Raw genomic sequence first — 21,734 nt, forward strand, 5'->3', positions numbered from 1 at the left:
ATGAGCAATTAGCAGCACAGCGCATTAAAATGCATTTAGAAAGAAAAGTACATGTCTCAGTTCGATGTAGACAGCTGACCAGCACTGATACCAGAAGAACACAACCAGAATACAATCCAACAAGGACCCCTTAATTTCTCTTCTTGTCTTCAGAAAATAACTCTTCTGTTAGCTTCCTCAGTGCAGTTTCTCCTTTTGAAGGTTGGTAACAGTGGCAGGTAGCAATCAGCAGTTGACAGCTAGATAGTTGTTTTGATTTAAAAAATATATCCAGATGATATTTCATCTCCTGTTCTTGCTGATTAATGCTGTTACCTCTTCTTTAGAGTCTTTTCTTAAGATTATTTGAAGGTCATTCTGCAAAATGTCCCACTTTTTAGGTCCAAGTTCGAGATGTATTCAGAAGCCCATCTGCAGTGAAGCTACTCTCTCGACAGAGAGGTCTAAAATTCAGGTTGGCTAAAACGCAAAGCAATTGCCAGAACAAAATGTTGGCATTGTACGTTTCTACACATTACAGATATGTTGAATCTCTATGTTTCAATGTTGATCGCATTTTAAGCTTTTCACATGTCATTCACGCAGCATTAAATGGCTGTTGTATAAGGGATAATGTACAGGACGAGTGTATGTATGTATGAGTGTACGATGCAGGACGCCGAAGCGTCGCGTTGGCGTCCTGCATCACCCTGTTGGGGTTCATTTCACAATAATGACCTCCTCGCTGTACATTATCCCACTTATTACACAGCTATTTACTAAAGAATTCAATAACCTGACACAAAATACTGATATAAAAATGATTTTATTGCTTCGGCTAAAAAAATAGTCTGTTAGATTCTATGGTTGGAACTGCGTGCATAGCGACATGCATATCTATGAAAACTCTGTAGCCTTCCTAAGATTAGCCTATTTAGCATTATAATTCACGTTAAATTGAACATTTCCGTTGATGGTGAAGTGAGACAAGGTGAATGGGACGTCTTTGGGAATATTGATGTTGACGTTTCTGTCCTCATTCATCTCTATGTTTCCCTCTTGCTGGGCCTTTGCAGTTGACACACCTGCAAACACAATTTTTCCTAATGTTACAACTGGTAACAATATTACTATTATCACTACTGCTTATTGCACAACTTAGTATATGGAGATAGGCAACTAGGAGAGGTGCTCACCTGATCTGCTGCCGTTGCCTGATTGGAGGACAGGATCTTGCTCCACTTTTCCATTTCTGTATTAGTAGGAGTCCAGTAGCTCCTCAGGCTGCCCTCACATCTGAGGCCAGTCACAGACATTATCTCCGTTTCGTGCTCTCCAAATATATTAAAATCGATATTAGAAAAATATTCCATGGTGTTTTATGATGGAGTTACGGAAAACTAACTTTTTTTGCCACAGGGTTTCGTGATCAATTGACAGTTGGTAATTTTACCGGACTTCTGTCTGCGGCTTGATATAATTGGACGTTGTCCTCCCGAGTCTATGATCAGAACTGCGTCCATAGCAGTGGTCAGTTATTCATAGCAGTGGTCCGCTATTCAGAAATAATCATGGACTGTAAAAAATACGGACGTAGCCACTGTGATGTCACCCATTGGTTTCTGAAGAGTGGTTTTGAAGCTCAAAGTGCGTGGCTCCGGTTGTCGCCATCTTGGCAGTGCTTGACTCCGCCTAACTCCCGGTTAATCCAAAATGGACAAAGAGGTGGAGGCTGCCGAATGAAGCCTGGTTGCCTGTCACTCAAAGTGACCACGTCCTTAATTATGCATAACTTTACGGCTTAATAAAATATAAATGGATGAGTTAATAAATAAATTAATAATTAATTAATTTTTTTTATTATTAATTAATAAAAAAAAATCAATTAGCTATGGAGACCAAAACCGTCTTTTTTACTAAGCTGTAAACATGTTTATTTCTGCTGTAAAGTTTGGCATTTTAACATGGGGATCGACCTGCTTTTGGAAGCAGCCTCAAGTGGCCATTTGAGGAACTGCAGTTTTTGGCACCTCTGCACTGGCTTAATTTTTCAGCCCTGGATGTTAACCGCTTGGAAATAACAGATCGTACAATGGCGTAATTGACCGATCAGAATCGGGTATTCAACAAAGCCGCGTAATAATAGTTGAGTAATTATGTTTTACGATGGGACAATGCTCTGGTTAGGTTTAGGCACAGCTGCAAATGTCTTGACATATTGCTAAAAATACCCGGTTTTGTGCCATGCAACTAACTTTCTAACCAACCCGCCTCCTCCTAACATGTAAGTGACCTCATATAGATATGATCAACTTCGTCACTTCCCCTATCATATGTATTGTAGAAATGTTGATATGCAACATATTAAACATGTTGAAATGTCGAGATTCAAAGTATCCATGGTTTGCAGAAACATACAATGCCAGCATTTTATTCTGGCGACTGGACTGCAGAAATGACGTACAGTTACATTTACACCATCTAGTGGCCGTAGTAATTATGACTCGGAGATGGAGTGACGCAGTTCAGGTGACATCATTATAGGGTTACTTCCTTATTAGGAGGAGGCGGGTTGGTGAGATGGCTAGATAGTTAGATTATCCAACCATGAATCAGGACATTTTTTAAAATGTAACAACTAGTTGTGGTGTTTACTGACGACGGTTGCGTAACTTAAGAAATACTTACCACGTTTCAAGAGATCATTTTAATCAAAACCAAAATCTTTTCTTAACCCTAACCAAGTGGTTTTTGTGCCTATACCTATCCAGACCTTAAGCACAGCATTGTTACACCATAAAACATCATTATTGTTTAACAGTGATTTGTAATGGTTTTGGAAAACGACATATCACGGTCCTTTTGTCCTGTGGTCCTGTGGTCTGGTCCCCATCTGTCCTGAGGAGGGCACTGAAAACACTCATATATGTTGTCATTGGAAATAGACCTATTCTGTCATTTCGGTATGAGGACCTGTTGGTTTAAATGTGTGCTGATTATAAATTATAGATTCTATCCATATTATTTATTTGTATCAGCCTATTTTGCACAGTTTTTGTAAATCTGCACATTTTTCTTACCCTTCAGGTTATTTTTTATCTTATGTTTTATTATTTTAAAAACAAAAGATAAATTTGTCTATTTATCTTGTGTTTTTCTTTGTTTTTTTCGTTTAATTTATCTATTTATCTTATGTTTTTTGTTCTTTTAATAATATTAAAGCCTGAGTCATCCTAAAACTTGAATATAAACAGCTAACATCACACAGCAGAGAGAGCTTCTATCAAACAGACCAACAAAGAAATGATTAACATTGCTACTACACTACTACTTGTGTAGTACTACTACTTGAACTACATGCTTTGATTTAATCTTTTTTTAGTTTGTTTGTTTGTTTGTTTGTTTTTTGGTAACAGCAACTTCAGAAATACATATATTACAACCTGTACTTTAGCTGGACCAACCATAATCTTTGGAGCCATTTCTTAGACTTGAGTGGAGGTGCTACTGATCCCATAAATAGCCAGTGATTGAGTTAAGCTATGCTTAATGAACTAACTTGAATTAACTTTAAACTACATGCAGAGACATACAAAAAGAATCCATGAGTTTGTCTTGGTTAAGTATGAAAAATAGTGAAATCTCCAAAAAACTGAGCTGGCATTTAAATCACATCTACAAAGTCACAAACATCAGGTGAACTGACCGAGGATGGACACATTTGCCTCACACGTGTCCTTTCCAGCATCGTTGGACACTTCGCAGGAGTATTTTCCTGCGGCCTCTTTGTCGTCAGTGCAGAGACACTCCAGGATGCAGGAGCTTTCAGTTGTGGTGATGTTGTATTTGTAAGAAGCAAAGATCTGCTGGCCGTCTTTGTACCAGCTCACTGTGATCTGAGGCGTCCCAGTGTATGTACACTCCATCATTAAAGGTTTGCCCTTCTCAACTGAAATGTCTTTCAGCTTCTTAGAGAAGGCTGCTGGCTCTAAATGACACAATCAGACACAATATTTAGTTTGCATTAGAGTGAGGAAAGGGAAAATACAGTCAGAGATTAACTGTAGGTTGGCACATTTTAGCAAAAGAAGACTTATTAAAATCAATGTTGTCTGATATTTCAAACTGTGATTTTCACTCTTATACAATGGCCACTAGACAGTGATCAGCCCTGATCCAGAACCATCATACTACATATCACAGTCCTACAGAGCCATCTCAGGCACCATTTTTGATTCTACATGATGACTTCTAAGAGGACATATTCTGCACATTTCCAGCTCTATATTTATATTCTGGGGCTCTACTGGAATATATTTGCATGATTTCCAGTTAAAAACTCCTTATTTATCTTCTACTGGCCTTTTATGCAGCCCCTCAGTTCAAACTCTGTCTGAAACAGGCTGTTTTAGCTCCTGTCTCTTGTGTTTTGAATTGACTTTCTGTAACAAATTTTATGAACACTTGAGTGACTGAAGTGGGTTCCTTGTAAGGAATACCTGGATCAGGTTGAGTCAGTCATGTCATTGTCAACCTTGGAACACATTTTTATTTGCCTTAGCTCAGAAGCTGATTGGGAAGCTGCATTAGCACTGAGCTTTTCTGAAAGCCAATCAGATTGCAATTCTTTGCTACCGTGGTGACCAGTGGCCAATGGTGGAACGTAACTAAGCACATTGCCCACTCAAGAAGTTAAATTTTGAAGTACTTTTTAACCTACTACATTTATTTGACAATGTAAAATTGTACATGCAAAACATATGATCAAAAAATACGATGCATTGTCAAAAAATTAACTACCCAACAGTAAAATTTGGTTAAATTAGCTCAACCTTCACAAGCTACATTATCATTATCTACATACTTTTTCCACTGCTGACATTTACTTACCCTTCATCAGGCAGGAACATATCAACAGCTAGCTACAGTTTATAGAAATTTCACTTAACTTATGTGATAATAAAAGGCAAATATACTTTGATGTCAGACTGACCTTTGACAGTCAGGTTAACTGGGCAGCTTTCCTTTCCTGCATCATTAATGATCTGGCAAGTGTACTCTCCAGCGTGGCTTCTGTCCACATTGAAAAGCTCCAGAGTCACTTTGTTATCCTTCAGGGAGAAATCACAGCCCTGTCCAGACTGGATCTCCTTGGTTCCTCTGAACCATTTCAGTTTGAGGGGAGCACTGCCTTTCACCATGGCTGAGAAAGTCACATTAGAGTTTGGCATTGCTTCCACTGGCTGTGGTGGCACCACGAAAGATGGAGGCTCTAGATACAAACAGACAGTAACAGAAATTAACATGGTGGAATCTGAATGTATTATATTAATATATTATATTAATTTCCTTGCAGAGGGTTAGATCAGAGGATTGATACTACTTCCCTAGCAGCTCATGGCTGGTCATAATGTGAGCACATTGAGATAATTGACCCATGAAAAAGTCAAAAAAAAAAAACACCTAGAGGGGGTGATCGCAATAAGAAGCTTTTGCAACAGGAAACCTATTGGATATACTCTCTCAACACATTGTCCCCCCAAGGCTTAAATGAGGATTTTGATATTAAACCCTTCTTATAGGTTATCCAATCATTAGAGCCCAGACTATACATTTGTTTCACATATGGTCCTAGTCCAGGCAGGTGTGTAAACATTTTTCTCCTGTCTTATTTCTTCTAGGATCTATATGCATACATGGCTTCTGATATTCCTGTTAGTCTATTTCTATTCATTCTATATTGGACACACTATATATGTTATCTAATGATTCTTGTTGCCCCCTAGTGTCTTGTTAACCTCTTGCACCCAACCCATTACTACCATTTACATGAAATGAGTGTTTGATATTTCTATTCATTGTATATTTTTGTGACTTATTTGTTGAAAATATGTGTACAATTTGCATCGAGACCATTGTATTTATTATGATTGATGATTGTAGAGTCACTGGTCATGTTACTATATACTGTATATGCCTCATTTCATTCCTGTGGGTATCACAAATAAAGAAAAGGGAGCTCTGATTCAGTATGTGGGTACTTCTTGTATCTAAGATTAATGCTACATGTAGTTTCAAAAATTTTGAACCGTTTCTTTAAATTTTTTCTTGGTTACAAGTCCATTCTTGCTGCCAGTGTCACCAAAAACCTCACAGAGGATCCAAAACACATCTACCCGTGGATCTAAAGGGAATTTTTCTTAAAAATCTGATTTGTTTCTTTATTACAACAAAGATGAAAAGTAAGCAGTTAGATAGACGCCAGAGATGATGAAGAGTGCGTCATTTCATGTACAGTGTGGGTCATTTGATGTACATCACTCACATATTTTCTGGAAATGTCAGAAAAGTCATATGTAAAGTGTTATAACAAATACTAGGTAATATTGTTATAAGGAGTTGTATTGTATTATATCTCTGTAACTTCCTCGAAGAAAGTTTGACAGGAAGCGACAGACACTAGGTTAAAATACTGTTAACGGCAAGTAAAAACAGCTTTCACAAGAAATTGGGGGAAGGTGGCACCCCCCACAATAGGCCAGTGCTGGTCATTGTTGAAGAAGTCTTAAAGGAAAAACGGACACGTGCTGAGACTACAAGACACACAACTGGAAGAAAAATGGGAAAATGGGCATTATACAAGATTTAAGAATGATTACTTATATGATGTTTTGTTATATTTTTGTTATCATCATTGTGTAATGTTGTAAATCATCAAATAGCACAAAAGCGCCAATTTTGGCCAGGACTTAATAGTTAAATGAACAAGTAATGTAATCTCTTTCTGTCTGGATTTACTGACCTTTTACAACCAATGAGGCTGTGGTTTCACTGGATCCTGCCTTGTTGACAGCCTTACATTTATACACTCCAGAGTCAGATAGTTTCAGCTTTGGCACCTTCAGTGTGCAGCTGTTGTCACTGAATGAAATCTCATAATTTGGCCCGCTCTGTATCTCCTCCCCATCATGGTACCATGAGATAGTAAAAGGTTGGGAGCCGGACACTTTGCATTCCATCTCTCCAGCTTGTCCAACAACTGTGTTACAATCCTTTAACTTCCTTAAGAATGTTGGAGGTATGATTTTATCTGTTAGGGAAGGAAAGATGAGGTGCATCAGGAAAAATACAAATATAATGGCACTGTCATCAGTGGGGCTGGGTATCAAACCGCAATGCTTTTTTGGCACTGACAGAAAGGTGTCACACCAAGTAACAAAAATTGCTAAATAACAAAAAGCTGACATTAACTTTCTGGTTATGTTAACTTATTCTTTGATTAGAAAGTTTGTTATTTAAATTTTGTCAGTTTTATTGGTTGTTTTATTTCGGAAAAGGTCTTGTATGGTTACCTGTATTTTAACAATTGAGAGGGTCAGCCTCTTTTGTTAAATTAAGAAAAGGGTTTGTAGAAGAATATTTATATTTCTCAAAGTCAGGTATGAAAGAAAAAGTTTAGGTTACTGTTTTGGTATTCATACCAAATGTCAGGCATTATCTTGGCAATATTAGAACATTTTGAAACTATACCCAGCCCTAGACATCAAACTACAAGTAGGAAGAAGACACCAACCTAAAACAGTGAGATTAATTTTACTCAGGTCCTTCCCGACCTCGTTCATAACCTCAAATGTGTACTCTCCAGAGTCCTTTTTCTCAGCAGAGAGCACATTCAGGCTGGAAATCATCTGAGAAAATGAGATTTGGTATTTCCTCCCAGAGGCCAGCTCAACACCATCCTTGAACCACCTAGGTTTCAACTCTGGGGTTCCACACACTTTGACCTCTAGAGCAGCAATATCGCCTGCCGTCACGCTCAGAGCATCAGGCTTATCCACTATCTTTGCAGGTTCTGGAATCAGAAACAGAGAGGAAGCAGAAAAAAATGTTTTTAGTGAAACCTGCAAGGGAAAAACTGCAAGAGAAAGAGAGAATTATATGTTTACAAACCTAGAACAGTCAAGTTAGCGAAACACTCCACACTCCCAGCATCGTTTCTGAGTTGGCAGGTGTATTTGCCTGCCGTGGTTGCATCAGCCTTAAAGACTTTAAGTGCGACCTGGTTGTTCTCAAAGGTGATTTTCCTGTTGTCACCGTCCCTGAGAATGTGATCCTTGTCTTGAACCCAGGACACAGTAATGGGTTCAGAGCCTTTAACAGTGGCCACAAGGGTCACCTCCTCTCCCAGTATCACTGTCATGTTTGACAGTTTCTCCACAAACGACGGCGGCTCTGAAGAGAGGAAAAAAACGTCAGCAAGGTGACAAAGTAATTTGAAAATCTAATACTTATGATTTTCATTTGAGACTATCGCAAATTCTACTGACCTCTGAGTTTAACTGATGTCTGGCAGGTGTCACTTCCTACACTGTTTGATACTTTGCACTCGTATTCGCCGGCATCTGAGGGCTCTATCCCAATGACATGCAGCGTAGCCGAGCTGCCCTCGCTCACCATCTTATACTTCCTGCTCTCCATCAGAGGCTTCCTGTCTTTGAACCAGGTGATCTGGAACGGAGCTGTACCACTCATCTCACAGTACAGACTCACGTCCTTACCCTTCAGCCCTTCAACAGGCTGAGGTACTTTGACAAAAGATGGGGCGTCTACAAAAAGATCAGGAAACTGTTTAAGAGGCATACTCGAGAAAAAAGAGTCCATGGGGAAAATCTTAAAGCTGAAACCTGTAACTTTTCACACGATGTCACCCTCTACGCTTGAGGTCCACGGTTAAGATGGTGGATTTACTGTGGAAGATTATTGTAACTACTGCTAAAATGACAGTTATTGTGGCAGGTTTATGGAACTACAGCTGATGTAATTCTGTTCATCTTGTCTTCTGCTTTTTGGGAGAAGCCTTAGTGTAAGCCTTTAGCTTGTTACCTTTTCTGGACAATCATTTGTTTACTTTAATTTCATGTATAGCTGAGTATATGTGGGTAAAAGTGTGTGAATGTCTTTGCTTGCATATCAAATCATAAAATGTTTTAGATTTTTTTTCATGTGCAAACAAATAATTAAAAAGAATAAAAAGTTTATTGGTGTAATTTCTGTGAAAGTGTGTTGGGACTACAGTTCAGATGGTGGACTTGTGATGGGAGGTACAACTAACATGGCAGAGTTGTTGAGAAATTTGTTGAAAATAAAGTAAAAATACTTGAGTTGTTCTGGAAGAGTACTGGTACCAATGCTAGTTTATTATAGCAAGTTTATGGAACTACAGCTAAGATGAGGGACTTGTGGAATTTTGTTAGAACTACAACTAAGATGGTGAAGAAAATGAGAAAATATGTTGGAACTAGAGATAAGACAGAGCAGATGTAACGTTCACATGTTGACATACTGTTCAAAATTATTGTGGATGATTGTTGGAACTAATACCAAGATTATAGCAGGTTTATGGAAGTACAGTTAAGATACAGAAGCTGTGGAAGTTTGTTGGAACTACAGATAAGATGAAAATGAAAATTGTTGTAGAATTTGAACTATAACTAGGATATTGGAATAAATGTGGAAATTTCTTGGAACTACAGTTAAGATGGCGGAAATCTTGTGAAAGGATAGCAAAAATAAATTCCAGATGGCGGACTTGTGAACGTTTAGCTGAGATGGCAAAGTTGTTGTGACGGATGATAGAACTACAGCTTAAAGGGCAGACTTGTGAAATTTGTTTGAACTACAGCTAAGATGGTAGACCTGTGGAATCTTGTTGGAACTACAACAAATATAGTGGATTAGATCGGGAGGGCTGAAACAACAGCTCAGATGCTTAAGATGTTGTGGAAGATTGTGTATTGCGTGAATTTGCAAAAGATGAAAAGGTTCCAGTATGTAAAGCGTGACACTGTATGTGCTATATGTAGCTACCAGTGTGCTGTTCTGTTAATAACAGCTTTATTTGCATTCCCAAAAAGACAGGTGCAACCCGACAAGCTGATTCTCGATAGCAGAGAAAGAAAAGAATCTTGAGCAATCGTAGAGGAGCTTTCAATGATATTTCACCATACCAGATGTGGATGTTACGGATAACAGCTTTAAGTTATACAGTTTCTGTGTCACTTAAGAAACTTTCAACAACAACAACACACTGAACAGCCAGTGCACCAGAAAGTCAGATCATGAACAATAAATGAACAAGAAGTCAGTGAGAGGCTGACCTTTAACAGTAAGTGTGGTGCTGCAGCTGACACTGCCAGCATCATTCTGAGCTTCACAGGTGTAAACTCCATCATCCTCAAAGCTGGCAGAGAGCAGTTCTAGGACTGCGACTGAGTCAACAAATGATGTCCTGTAGTTGCCCCCGTCTGTGACCTTGGTGTCCTGTTTGTACCAGGTCACTTTCAGAGGGGTTGTCCCACTGACTTTGCACTCCAGGCGGAGTGGCTCACCCTGCTTCACAAACTTAGTACCAGGGAGTTTCAGGACAAATTCAGGTGGTTCTGTAAAACCAAAATACAGACATGTTAGTTGGTGGAAGCATGCAGAGGCACTTAGGCTTGGAGGTTAAGACGGGAATGAGGTGAGCAGATGTGATAAGCTGATGAGATGAGCTGACAATGATGGGTTAATAGAAGAGACAGGATCGCTGAGTAGAATGCAAGTGCAACACAAAGGCAACAAAACATTCATAATGAACAGCTGAAGAAGTGAAAAAACTTCAAATAATGATGATTAAAGTGCTGTGAAGCTGGGAAAACTTGTCAGAGAATCACAAGTTTTGGCCAGCGAGGTAGATGTGAGATGAATACAGTCACTCAACAGTTGATTTAAAAGATGCATATCCAACCTTTGACTGTCAAGTCTGCACTACAGTGTACAGAGCCAGCATCGTTGCTGAGTTGGCAAGAGTAAACTCCACTCTGGGTGACACCCACTGAATAGAGCTCTAAGAAGCAAGATAGCCCTTCCAGCCCCGTGAAACAGGTGGGCCCAGTCATGAGTTCTGTATCGTCCTTGAACCATTTGACGGTGAAAGGAGGAGTTCCCTTAAATGTGCATTTGAAGCGTACAGTGGCGTTGGGTAGAGCCGCCTGGGACTCAGGTAGAGTCACAAAGCTGGGAGGTTCTGAAGACAACAAGATGGACCAGGTTAAAGAGATACTCACCTTTGATTTAGGATTAAATGACCAATCACATTGAGGAGCACTATCTGACCTTTGACCGTAAGGGATCCACTGCACTCACAACTTCCTGCTGCGTTGGTCAGTTTGCAAAAGTAGGATCCTGCGTCAGATCTCTCTAGCTGTTCAATTTCAATGGACACAGAATTGTCCTGCTGGATGAGTTTGTGTTTTACACCGCTGGAGATTTTGGTTCCATCTTTCTGCCATTCCACAGAGATGGGGAGGGAACCAGATATTTTGCAATAGATCTGAACAAAGGAGCCCAGGATCTCTTGCATGTCTACCAGGGGTTTGATGAAGCTTGGGGGAATTACTTGATCTGTTATCAAATGCATAATAACATAATTAGACTGTTTTAGCATTTCACTATGTACCAGACAAGTTTTATATTTTTAACACCAACCTAGTATGATCACTTTGACTTTGCATTTGCAGCTACTGATGTGGTTTGCCACCTCAAAGACATACTCTCCTTCGTCCTCTCTCTGAGTGGACTGAATCTTTAGGCTGCTGATGTTGTTCTCAAAGCTCAGCTTGTGCTGCCTGATGGAATGAAGCTCCCTGCCATCTTTCATCCATTTCACTTTGAGCTCAGGTGAACCTGTTACCTTACAGTCCAGACTGACTGGATCTCCGACTGTCACTTTTATCACCTCAGGTTTTTCTGTGATCTGTGGAGGCTCTAAAATACAGAATAAAGAATTAAGTCAGTAAGTCTCTAACGAAGACAGGACCATGGATATGGTGCTGACTCAATGCTAAAAGAACCAAAGATCTGATAATATACCTTGCACCGTGAGGGTGGCAAAGCACTTATCCTGCCCAGCCTCGTTTACCACCTGACAGGTGTATTTCCCACTGTGACTAGCCTCACAGGCAGGAATCCTGAGAATGGCCACATTGTTCTCAAATGTTCTCTCAATCTTTGGATCCTCCAAAATCCAGTTCTCATCTTTTTGCCATCGTACAGAGAGAGTGGGAGAACCCTCCACAACACACTGAAACTCTGCCATTTTATTCAAAACAGTGGCAGTGTTCTCAATCCTCTTGGTAAATGTTGGTGGTTCTATTAGAAAAACCCAATAAAATGTTAATGTAAGCAGTCAGTTATCACCTCAAAAGACTAAAATATGGATTTTGATCAGACCAACCTTTGAGGTTTAGTGTAGTCTTACAAGTACAGCTTCCCACCTCGTTAGCAACAGTACACTGGTATTCACCAACATCTACAGAGTCACATTTGTGCACCTCTAGACCCACAGTGCCATTCTTCTGAGAGAAGCCATGTTTAGCACTGGGTTTGATCTCCTTCGCGTCTTTGTGCCATGTTATCTCAAATGGTGCCGTCCCAGCGACCTGACAGTCAAAACAGGCACTGGAGCCCTTCACAACATCAGCTGCACCCAGCTCTCTAACAAATGATGGTGGTTCTGATATTGAGAGAAAAAAAAAAACAGACTTTCATTTTCTGTATATGTGAGGCAAGTTTGTTTATGGTCCAATAAGCAATCAAAGTTAGACCAGCTAGTGCATGGAAGATACAGTTTTTTATTTGGTGGGTCCCAAATTGAAATAATCTTTTCATTTAAAGAACTTAACATTAAAATGATCAACTGTAACAATGGAAATACAATTCTTTCAAGCAGAATGGCCAACAATCAAGAAGAGGTAACCTCCTCAGTGTTTGGGAAACCACCGCCTCCAAGATTACATTTTTAAAACTTCTAGACAATAAGCCCCATGTCATCTCACATGACTAACCTTTGACCTTGAGCTCCATGCTGCAGCTCTCACTGCCAGCCTCATTGCGAGCCTCACAGTAGTAAAGCCCACTGTCTTTAGTGTCAGCTGCACAGACCTCCAGAGTGGCCACAGATTTAACATAGGCCACCTTGTACCGATCACTGGGACTGATCTCAGAGCCTTCCTTGAACCAGTAGATGTCTATTTCAGGCGTGCCAGTCACCTGGCACTCAAACACTTTACTCTGGCCAGGACGGACCACAGACATACGGGCCGGGGTCTGTGTGAACTTTGGAGGCTCTAAGGAACAAATAAAACGATAGATGTAACCATCAGATAGATGGCAAAGGGAAAACACCCTCTATAAAGTTGATTATGTGTATGCTTCTGCCCAAATGTTGCAAAATTTTGTGAATCAGTTTGTTTCTATCAACTGTTCTGTGAATATTCTGGACAGGCGAAACAAGATGACATAATCAAGAGAGACAGTAATTATGGGAACATCATCACATTTAACTGCTGCTTCCCAACTTAATATGGCATACTGTTGCTGTTTCTTCATTCCAACTCTTTTTTTGTTTTTTAGCTTTTTGGTGAGGCATGAAACGTACACTGCCAAACATTATAATTTGTGAAGCAAGAGGAGGGGGATTTCAGGATTGTTACATTATCCAAGAGAGTCCTGTGTTTCTATGTCCGCTAACATTGAGGAGATAATTTGAAGAAATGGGAAAACACACTTTAGGAGCCACGGCTCCTCTCACTTTGCCTTTCTAGTCCTGAAACTGTATTTTCAATAATAAAAATCTGTTTCCATCAGTCTTTATTGCACCTTCACTTTGACTGACTTTTCCAGCACAGCAAAGCACAAAAGCTTTCCTGAACATTTCAAGTAGTTTTGGGCTATGAAGATGCTCTCCAAAAAGAGAGGCACAAAGTGTTGTGTTTTAAGTAAGCAAGTTCTGAATAGACACATCACCAAGTTTCAACTGAAAAGCAAAAGTGGAGAATCAATGTAAGATCAAAGGAAAGAAACACATTCATATTCTAAATTCAAAATGCCCATAAGATCACATGGACGGTTTCACATAAAGACTGATAACCTTTGACAAATAGTGTTGCCTGGCATGAAGTAGAGCCGACATCATTCTGAATTTCACAGACATAGTCTCCAGAATCTGAGGTTTTGGCAAAGAAGAGCTCCAGTGAGCTTGAGGTGTTGTCTTTGATCACAGAGCAGTCGGCACTAGATGAAATCTCTTTCTTGTTTTTAAACCATTTGATGGTCAGTGGTGGCGTGCCAGAGACTAGGACATTGAAAAGGACCTTTGAGCCAGGCAAAACATTCATGGATTCAGGCATTTCAAGAATGCATGGTGGTTCTGTAAGAAGAAAAAAAATCATAAATGGCTACACACAAAGCAAAGATCCTTTTACTTGTTTAATGATACATCTAACTACCGACAAAGTCTATAAAAAGTATTCAAACCTTTCACAAACAAGATCCCAGAGCACTGGGCATTTCCCGCTTTGTTTGTAGCAATGCAGGTATAGCTGCCACTGTCTTTACTAACAAGATCAGATATTTCCAGGAAAGCAACATTCTCAAAGAATGTGCATTTGTGTTTATTGTCAGTCCGGATCTCTTTCTCATCTTTGTACCATTGTATGGTTATTGGCAGGGAGCCAGATACAAGACACTCCTGATGAGCAAATGATCCTTTTATACCTTCCGTCTGCTTCAGTTTTCTTGTAAAAGACGGTGGAATTATTTGATCTAACATTGATAAAAAAAGAAAAACAGGTGAGAAGCAGTGTTCAAGTGAACAAAACAAATTTTAAGTTCAAGGGCATGCATTAGGAACTGACCGAGAATGGTGAGTGTAGCCTCACAAGAGCTATTTCCGACATCGTTTGAAACCTCAAAAATGTATTCACCACCATCACTTTTCTCAGTTTTAATAATCTTGAGCACAGAGCTGGTGTCTGTGCTCTGTACTTTACATCTCTGGCCTGAGGTCAGCTCCTTTCCGGCCTTTAGCCATCGAGCTTTCAGCGGTTTAGTGCCTGAGAACCTGGCCTCCAGCGTGGCTGGATCCCCCTGTGTCACACTGATAGACTTGGCCTCCTCTGTCACTTTAGCTGGCTCTGAGACGTCAAACACAACAGTCAGCAAAGAATCTCAGTCTTGATACACTACAACACAGTGATGAACCAAGAACTGAAGTTCAGTAACAGACTAAAGGTAGTGCACGTAGTACTTATCAACTTGTAAAGTCATAAAATGATCATGTGAAAAATTAATCCATCAATGAAAAATTTCCTGCAGGATGTAAATAAAGGAAGGCAAAGATAAAGTCCATTGTTTGTTCTTGTTAGCAGCCTGGACACATCACTACATGCAGGCTTTCTGACACTCATGGAAGTTAAATGGCAAGAAGTGATAGTTGTGTTGGGGACTTGAAGTGCTAGAACTATTGCCCCATTTTTAAATTAACACTTTGCACAACAAGATAGCCAAGATAGCCAAAAACGTTAGGTGGTACCACCATGATGAAGGCAAGATAAAAAAGTTTGGTGAATAAAACATGGTGTGCTGGAGAGGAGTTGTGCAACGTGTTTTAATTTTGACAGATTTACATTGAAGCTTGCTGTGTGTATGTTCTCAAAGTAGGAATTGGAGGAAAACTTCCTGCTAGTAAACTTACTGATGTTTGACTTAGTGAGTTGATAAAAAATGCCTGAATGCACCATTACAAAGATTCAAATTAGGGTAAAGACAGAGTTTGGTTTCAAATGCAAGTTCTGGAGTATCCCAACCAACCTTTGACTGTCAACACAGCAGAGCACGTCTGGCTCCCAGCTTGATTCTGTGCCTGGCAAGAGTATTTGCCACCGTGTTTGTTCTGCAAGTTGGCAATGTGCAGCAGAGCAGTCTTGTTCTCATATGTTAGCTGAATGTTCTCAGTCTCTTTGAGCTCGTGGTTATCTTTCAGCCAACACACAGTCATGGGCTCTGAACCCTTCAGAGTGCACCGCAGAGAAACCTCACTGCCTACCAAGGAGCTGAGGTTCTCCAGCTTTTGCACAAATGATGGGGGTTCTACAAGGAAAAATTTTACAGGAATGTTATTGAAATCTCTTGCAAATATTAGGCTAACAAAGCCAGACTTCAGTCTTTGCTACAGGATTTAAGTCTGAAGGCCATCCACTGAGAATCAACTAAGTCTGACACGTTTTGTACAAATCAGAGAACTATGGCGTGTTTGGATGGTGATGTGAATAATTTAAACTAGTGTGTTGTATACTCTAAAATGACACCTGACTCAGTAGCTGAGTGATGTAAAAATTTAATAACTTTAGGAGAAATCTAACATTTCTTGAGGTGACTCTCTGTTTTTTTCCATTTGAAGTAAAGATTAATGGTGTCAGAGATTAAAATGTACTGCTGTCTACCTTTTATAAATGCACAACACTCTGATTCCTGATTTTTTAGGATATTTTTCTAATACAAGTCTATGGTCTAAGCATTGATGGTGCTGTATGCTGTACATTTACTTTTAATTTTGGGCTATATACAATAAATAAAGCTAACTTAACTTCATGTTGCAACCTCTGTGAATGCAAATAGAAATAACTTCCATCTTCAGCAAATGACTGACCAGAATGAGCAAAGAGGGAACTATGTGCTTGCTTTGCAAGGCTATTCAAATATACTGTAAGTATGGTACAGATTTAAAATATAGGTTTATGTTGTTTAAAAGATAAATTAACACTTTTAATTCATACTTTCCACCAACCTTTTAGTGTTACTTGACAATCACAGGAAGCCCTCCCCACTTCATTCTCAACAGTACACTGATACACGCCGACATCTCCTGCTTCGACCGCCAGCACCTGCAGGGATACTAGCTCGTCTTTCACAGTGATTCTGTGTCTCTTATCATTCCTAATCAGCTTTGTGTTTTTATAAAACGACACAGTGAAAGGGGCAGAACCAGAGACCTGGCCCTCCAGCATCATCTCAGAACCTTTCACCACGTCTTTGGGCTCCAAGCTACGCACAAACACTGGTGGCTCTAGAAGAAGACAATGAAGGCGTCAGCACATTACACTGGACTCATTTGAAATAAATAACAAAATGTCTTCAGTGTCACTATAAAAGTCTTAATTCACCAAAATTGAAAGTAAGATAAATCACTGAAAACTGAAAACAAGAAAAAGCAGGTACAGTTCCAGCACAAGGAAAAGCATCTGTGAACCGTAACTAAACCAACCTTTGACTGTAACTGTACTGCTGCAGCGGTCACTACCAGCCTCGCTGGACGCCAGACAGACATAATTTCCACTATCCTCTACAGAACAGTTGACTATTTCCAAAGATGCCACTAAGTCAGTCAAGGCCATTGTGTATTTTGGACTGGAACTGATTTCCATCTCATCCTTGAACCACTTAAAACTGATGACGGGGCTGCCTGTCACTTTGCACTCCAGCCTGACGGAGTTGCTGCTGGTGACGAGTTTGGTTGCCTCAAGCTTTCTCACAAACATGGGAGGTTCTGAGAGAAGAGGTTAACAATCATTAGCAGACAGAAGTCATTAGTATCAAAAGACATAAAGAATGTCAAGACATTTTCATGCAGCTGCAAACAGTACTGAAGACGGGCACCTTTCACAAAGAGGACTGTAATGCAATCCACCTTCCCAGCATCATTGGATACTTGGCATGTGTACTTAGCGGAGTCACTGGGTTTCACAGAGTGAAGCTCCAAGGAGCTTGAAGAGGCATCTTTCTTTATGAAACATGTGCCACCGGTTAAAATCTCTTTTTCCTCTCTGAACCACTTAACAGCCAATGGAGCTGTTCCAGTGAAGGCTGCTCTAAAGGAAACAGTGGTTCCAGGTATGACATCCTGATTGTCTGGTTTCACCGTGAACACTGGGGGCTCTGGAGGCAATTAATAAGACAAAATGTGAATTTCATGTTAGCATGAAATCAGTAGACACAACAAACAGAAGCACATCATAGGCCAAGCATTCATAACCTTTGACATAGAGTGTGCCACTGGTTTCTTTAAAGCCGGCTGAATTGGTGGCTCTGCATTTGTAAACTCCAGAGTCAGCCTTCTCCAGACAAATTATTCTCAGTGTAGCAGAGCTGTCTTTGAATTCAGGCTGGAATTTGGTCCCAGACATGATTTCCTGGTCATCTTTGAACCAAGCTATGGTCATGGGTTGGGACCCAGACACTTTACAATCCATGGAGACATCATTACCAATGTTACCATCAACTCTTTTCAGGGACTTTGTGAAAGTTGGAGGCATTATCCGATCTGGTTGTATGAAGAAAAAACATCTCATTTATTAATACAGTTTCACACTGTATTTAAAAATGTCAGTCACTCAGCTCATATCCAAAGGCAAATAAAACTCCACACTTCATTTACAGTTAAGTCTATTACAATGTTTAAGTTACAAGATGTTAGCCTAGTGTAAGTACCATGACCAAAGCGTGTGAAGACAGTGTATGTTTCCTTTTAGTTAGAAAAAAATCAGTAACGACAGATTTTCATATTTTCTGCTTGTCATATTTTCAACCTTTTTAAAACTGCAAAAACTCATTAAATGTTAAAGAAGCAGAGATCAGGAGCTAACCTAAGACAGTGACTGAGCATGTGCACTGGTCTTTTCCAACTTTATTTGACACTTCCATCTTGTAGTCTGAAGTGTCTCCTTTTTCCGCCGTAAGAATCTTCATGGTGGCAATATTTTCCTTCAGAGTCATCTTATATTTGCGGCCACTGATCATCTCTTTCCCATCTTTAAACCATTTCACTTTGAGGTCTGGACTTCCAGAAATTGTGCACTCCAATGTGGCTGAATCTCCTGCAGTCACACTAATAGACTCTGCAGGTTCTATGATTCTGGCAGGTTCTGGGATAAGATAACATCCAATAGTTATTAAGATATATGAATTCAAACACAAACATCTATAGAACACTACATAAGAGTTAAAATGTATCTCTTCATCAAAGATTTCATCTGACCTTGCACAGTCAAGGTGGCTTCACATTTTTTTTGCCCAGCCTCATTCTCAGCTTGGCATGAATACTTGCCACCATGGCTGATGGCAACTGCTGTTATAGACAAGCTAGCAATGTTGTTCTCAAACACCATCTTGATATTTGGATCATCATCTCTCAGTATTTCAGAGTCTTTCATCCATTTAATAGTGATGGGGGCTGAGCCCTTAATGGTTCCCTGTAGTTTCACTGTATTTCCCAACACTGCTGTAGCACTCTCAACCCTCTTTGAGAAGGTTGGCGGTTCTACAAAACACATTATGAATTAAAAACGGACTTTGAATCACATGACTAACCTCAGTCAATAACACTCTTTTACTAACCTTTAAGTTTAGCAAGCGCCTTAGTGGTGACTTTCCCCACATCATTGGAAATGACACACTGATAATCTCCAACATCTGCACTTTCAAAGGTCTGGATCTCCAGCCTTGACAAGGATTCTTGGGAGATTATTTTATATTTCTGATCACTGGTGATAACTTTCTTATTTTTTAACCAGCTGATTTCAAAAGGAGCAGTTCCTGTGATGTTACACTCCAGCTGAGCTGCTGTTCCCTTCACCACCTCTACATTCTGCAGTTCTTTTCTAATGGATGGTGGATCTGTTTGTCAAAAGGGCAAGTAAAGCGTATGCAATTAATACCAGAAGTTTTCTGAAATGAACGTTGAGTGTAAGGTAGTGTAGAGAGCAAGATTTCTTTGACAAACCTTTAACAGCTATAAGGGTGTTGCAGCTCTCGCTGCCTGCATTATTTGACACCTCACAGGTGTAACTCCCACTGTCTGTGACCAGAAGATTTACTATCTCCAAAGTGGCAACTCCAGTCTTGAAAGAGATTTTATACTTTTCTCCATTGCTAAGCTCTCTCTCATTCCAGAACCAGTGGATGCGAAGTTCAGGCGATCCTTTAACAGTGCACTGTAAGCGTGCAGCTATTCCTTGTTTCCATGTAATCTTTGGTTCCATTTTCTTGACAAAGGTAGGGGGCTCTGAAAGGAGTGTTTAATTCAACACCAAGAATTTCAAATGCACACAGAGAAAAAAACAACACAATAACCAAGACAGTAGAGTGCAAAAGAAAAGGCAAGATAGCGGTGCATAGTGTTAGCATCAGCATGCAGTTGACTGAAAACAGTCTTCAGCAATAATCCACCAGCTCATTTCAAGAGAAGTTTTCATCAATGCTAACGGAAAGATCGTCTGTAAGATCTTACCTTGAACCGTTACCACAGTCTCACAGGATGAGCTCCCAGCCTCATTTGTGGCTGTGCACACATATTTCCCAGAGTCCTTCTGTTTGGACTTGGGTATGTCAAGAACAGCCACCTTGTCCTCAAAGGACAGTTTACACTCCATGCTCTGGTGGACTTTTTTGCCATCCCTTGTCCAGGTGACAGTCACACCAGTATCCTCGTCCACCTGGCACTCCAGCCTCAGCGGGTTATTGACAGCGGCTGACGCTGACTCAATGGTCTTAACAAAGTTGGGCTTGTTGATAACCTTGAGCTCTGTGGTAAAGGTAGCAGTGCCGACTCTGTTGGAGGCCTTGCATAGGTACACTCCCTGGTCAGTTAGCTCAAGACTTTTAATGTGAAGGGAATACTTGTTCTTTTCACATTTCATGACATAGTTCCCTGTGGAAGAGATGGCTATGTTGTTCTTGTGCCAGACAACTTCCATGGGTGAGGATCCAGTAAGTGAGCACTGGAACACAGCTTGTTTTCCCATGTATAAAGTCATTGGGTCTGGTTTTGATACAAATACCGGTGGGTACATTTCTATGGAGAGCAGGTAGAACATACAAAAAAGTTTTTAAGATTTTAAAAAGTGGAAAAATACACCACAATCAAAAGTAAACGAACCTGTGCAATCTCAACTTGGTGAACGATTTGGATTTAAACATGACAAAATTTGATCCTCAACATCATTACATCTTGCCAAAGGTGACAACAGATCCATTTTATAAAAACGTCATCACTTCCACACTGCACCATAATGATACGGGATGAGACACAAAGCAAATATGTATATAATTCTCTCTCTCTCTCAAACACACACATAAGTAAAGCGATAATTTAAAAAGGTCCCAGTTGGGTCTTACCGGTAACAACAAGTGAGGCAGAGCAGCTGTCAGTGCCGTGCTGGTTTGAAGCCTTGCAGGTATATTCACCGCTGTCAGCTTTGACCGGGTTCAGGAGTTCCAGAGAGGAACTGGTGGGGCGGCTTAGGATCCGGTACTTCTCACTCTGTTTGATCTCAATATCAGACTTGTACCATTTGAAGGTCACACTTGGAGCATCTTCGATCTCACATTCAAACTTGGCTTGGCTACCAATGTTTATATCCAGAGGGGCGATTTTCTGCCTAAAGACAGGTGGCACTGAGGCACACGTAGAGAAATGAAAAGGTAAATGTTAGTAATTGTGTCTGTGAAACTAATGTAATCTATGTAAAAAAAAAAAAGACAGGAATAGGAATGGTGGAATGTACAGCAATGGTAGAAGGCAATTCAGGAGTGACTGAGGAGGGAAAAAAATAGCCAGAACACAAGCCCCAAAGCTGCCCGAAAGAAGATGCTATCATTGAATGTGATTGTCATGGGGCAAGGGTTCAGGCTAAAAGGAGAAACAAAGAGTTTGTGAAAGATGAAGCAATGTCAAGTTGAAGCCCCGAAAGCATGCAGAGATACATTGGAGATGTGGAGAGAATGGACCTGGAGGAATGTGACAGACCATGGGTTTAAAACAAAGGGACCTGTTGCCACTGGCATGCTTAAGTGACCATGGAAAGACCATGAAAGTTGCT

At 40.2% G+C, this 21,734-nt stretch overlaps 1 protein-coding gene across 1 annotated transcript in view; it reads right to left on the minus strand.

The window, feature by feature from the left end:
• Positions 1–21,734, minus strand: part of ttn.2 (titin, tandem duplicate 2) — a 252,950-nt gene that overhangs the window by 165,878 nt on the left and 65,338 nt on the right. The window contains exons 46-72 of the mRNA XM_067602773.1: positions 21,031–21,309; positions 20,144–20,707; positions 19,637–19,918; positions 19,252–19,530; positions 18,893–19,174; positions 18,501–18,779; positions 17,891–18,178; positions 17,515–17,793; positions 17,123–17,404; positions 16,646–16,924; positions 15,670–15,948; positions 14,715–14,993; positions 14,335–14,622; positions 13,949–14,227; positions 12,864–13,145; positions 12,254–12,532; positions 11,890–12,168; positions 11,506–11,784; positions 11,134–11,421; positions 10,766–11,044; positions 10,137–10,418; positions 8,307–8,585; positions 7,930–8,211; positions 7,553–7,831; positions 6,782–7,069; positions 4,973–5,251; positions 3,686–3,967 (exon numbers count right to left, since the gene is read on the minus strand). Of these exons, the coding sequence (XP_067458874.1) occupies positions 3,686–3,967; positions 4,973–5,251; positions 6,782–7,069; positions 7,553–7,831; positions 7,930–8,211; positions 8,307–8,585; positions 10,137–10,418; positions 10,766–11,044; positions 11,134–11,421; positions 11,506–11,784; positions 11,890–12,168; positions 12,254–12,532; positions 12,864–13,145; positions 13,949–14,227; positions 14,335–14,622; positions 14,715–14,993; positions 15,670–15,948; positions 16,646–16,924; positions 17,123–17,404; positions 17,515–17,793; positions 17,891–18,178; positions 18,501–18,779; positions 18,893–19,174; positions 19,252–19,530; positions 19,637–19,918; positions 20,144–20,707; positions 21,031–21,309 (7,875 nt within the window). The remainder of the gene's footprint in view (positions 1–3,685; positions 3,968–4,972; positions 5,252–6,781; positions 7,070–7,552; positions 7,832–7,929; positions 8,212–8,306; positions 8,586–10,136; positions 10,419–10,765; positions 11,045–11,133; positions 11,422–11,505; positions 11,785–11,889; positions 12,169–12,253; positions 12,533–12,863; positions 13,146–13,948; positions 14,228–14,334; positions 14,623–14,714; positions 14,994–15,669; positions 15,949–16,645; positions 16,925–17,122; positions 17,405–17,514; positions 17,794–17,890; positions 18,179–18,500; positions 18,780–18,892; positions 19,175–19,251; positions 19,531–19,636; positions 19,919–20,143; positions 20,708–21,030; positions 21,310–21,734) is intronic.

The sequence above is a fragment of the Thunnus thynnus genome, chromosome 11 (genome assembly GCF_963924715.1).
Source record: "Thunnus thynnus chromosome 11, fThuThy2.1, whole genome shotgun sequence".
Taxonomy (NCBI): Eukaryota; Metazoa; Chordata; class Actinopteri; order Scombriformes; family Scombridae; genus Thunnus; species Thunnus thynnus.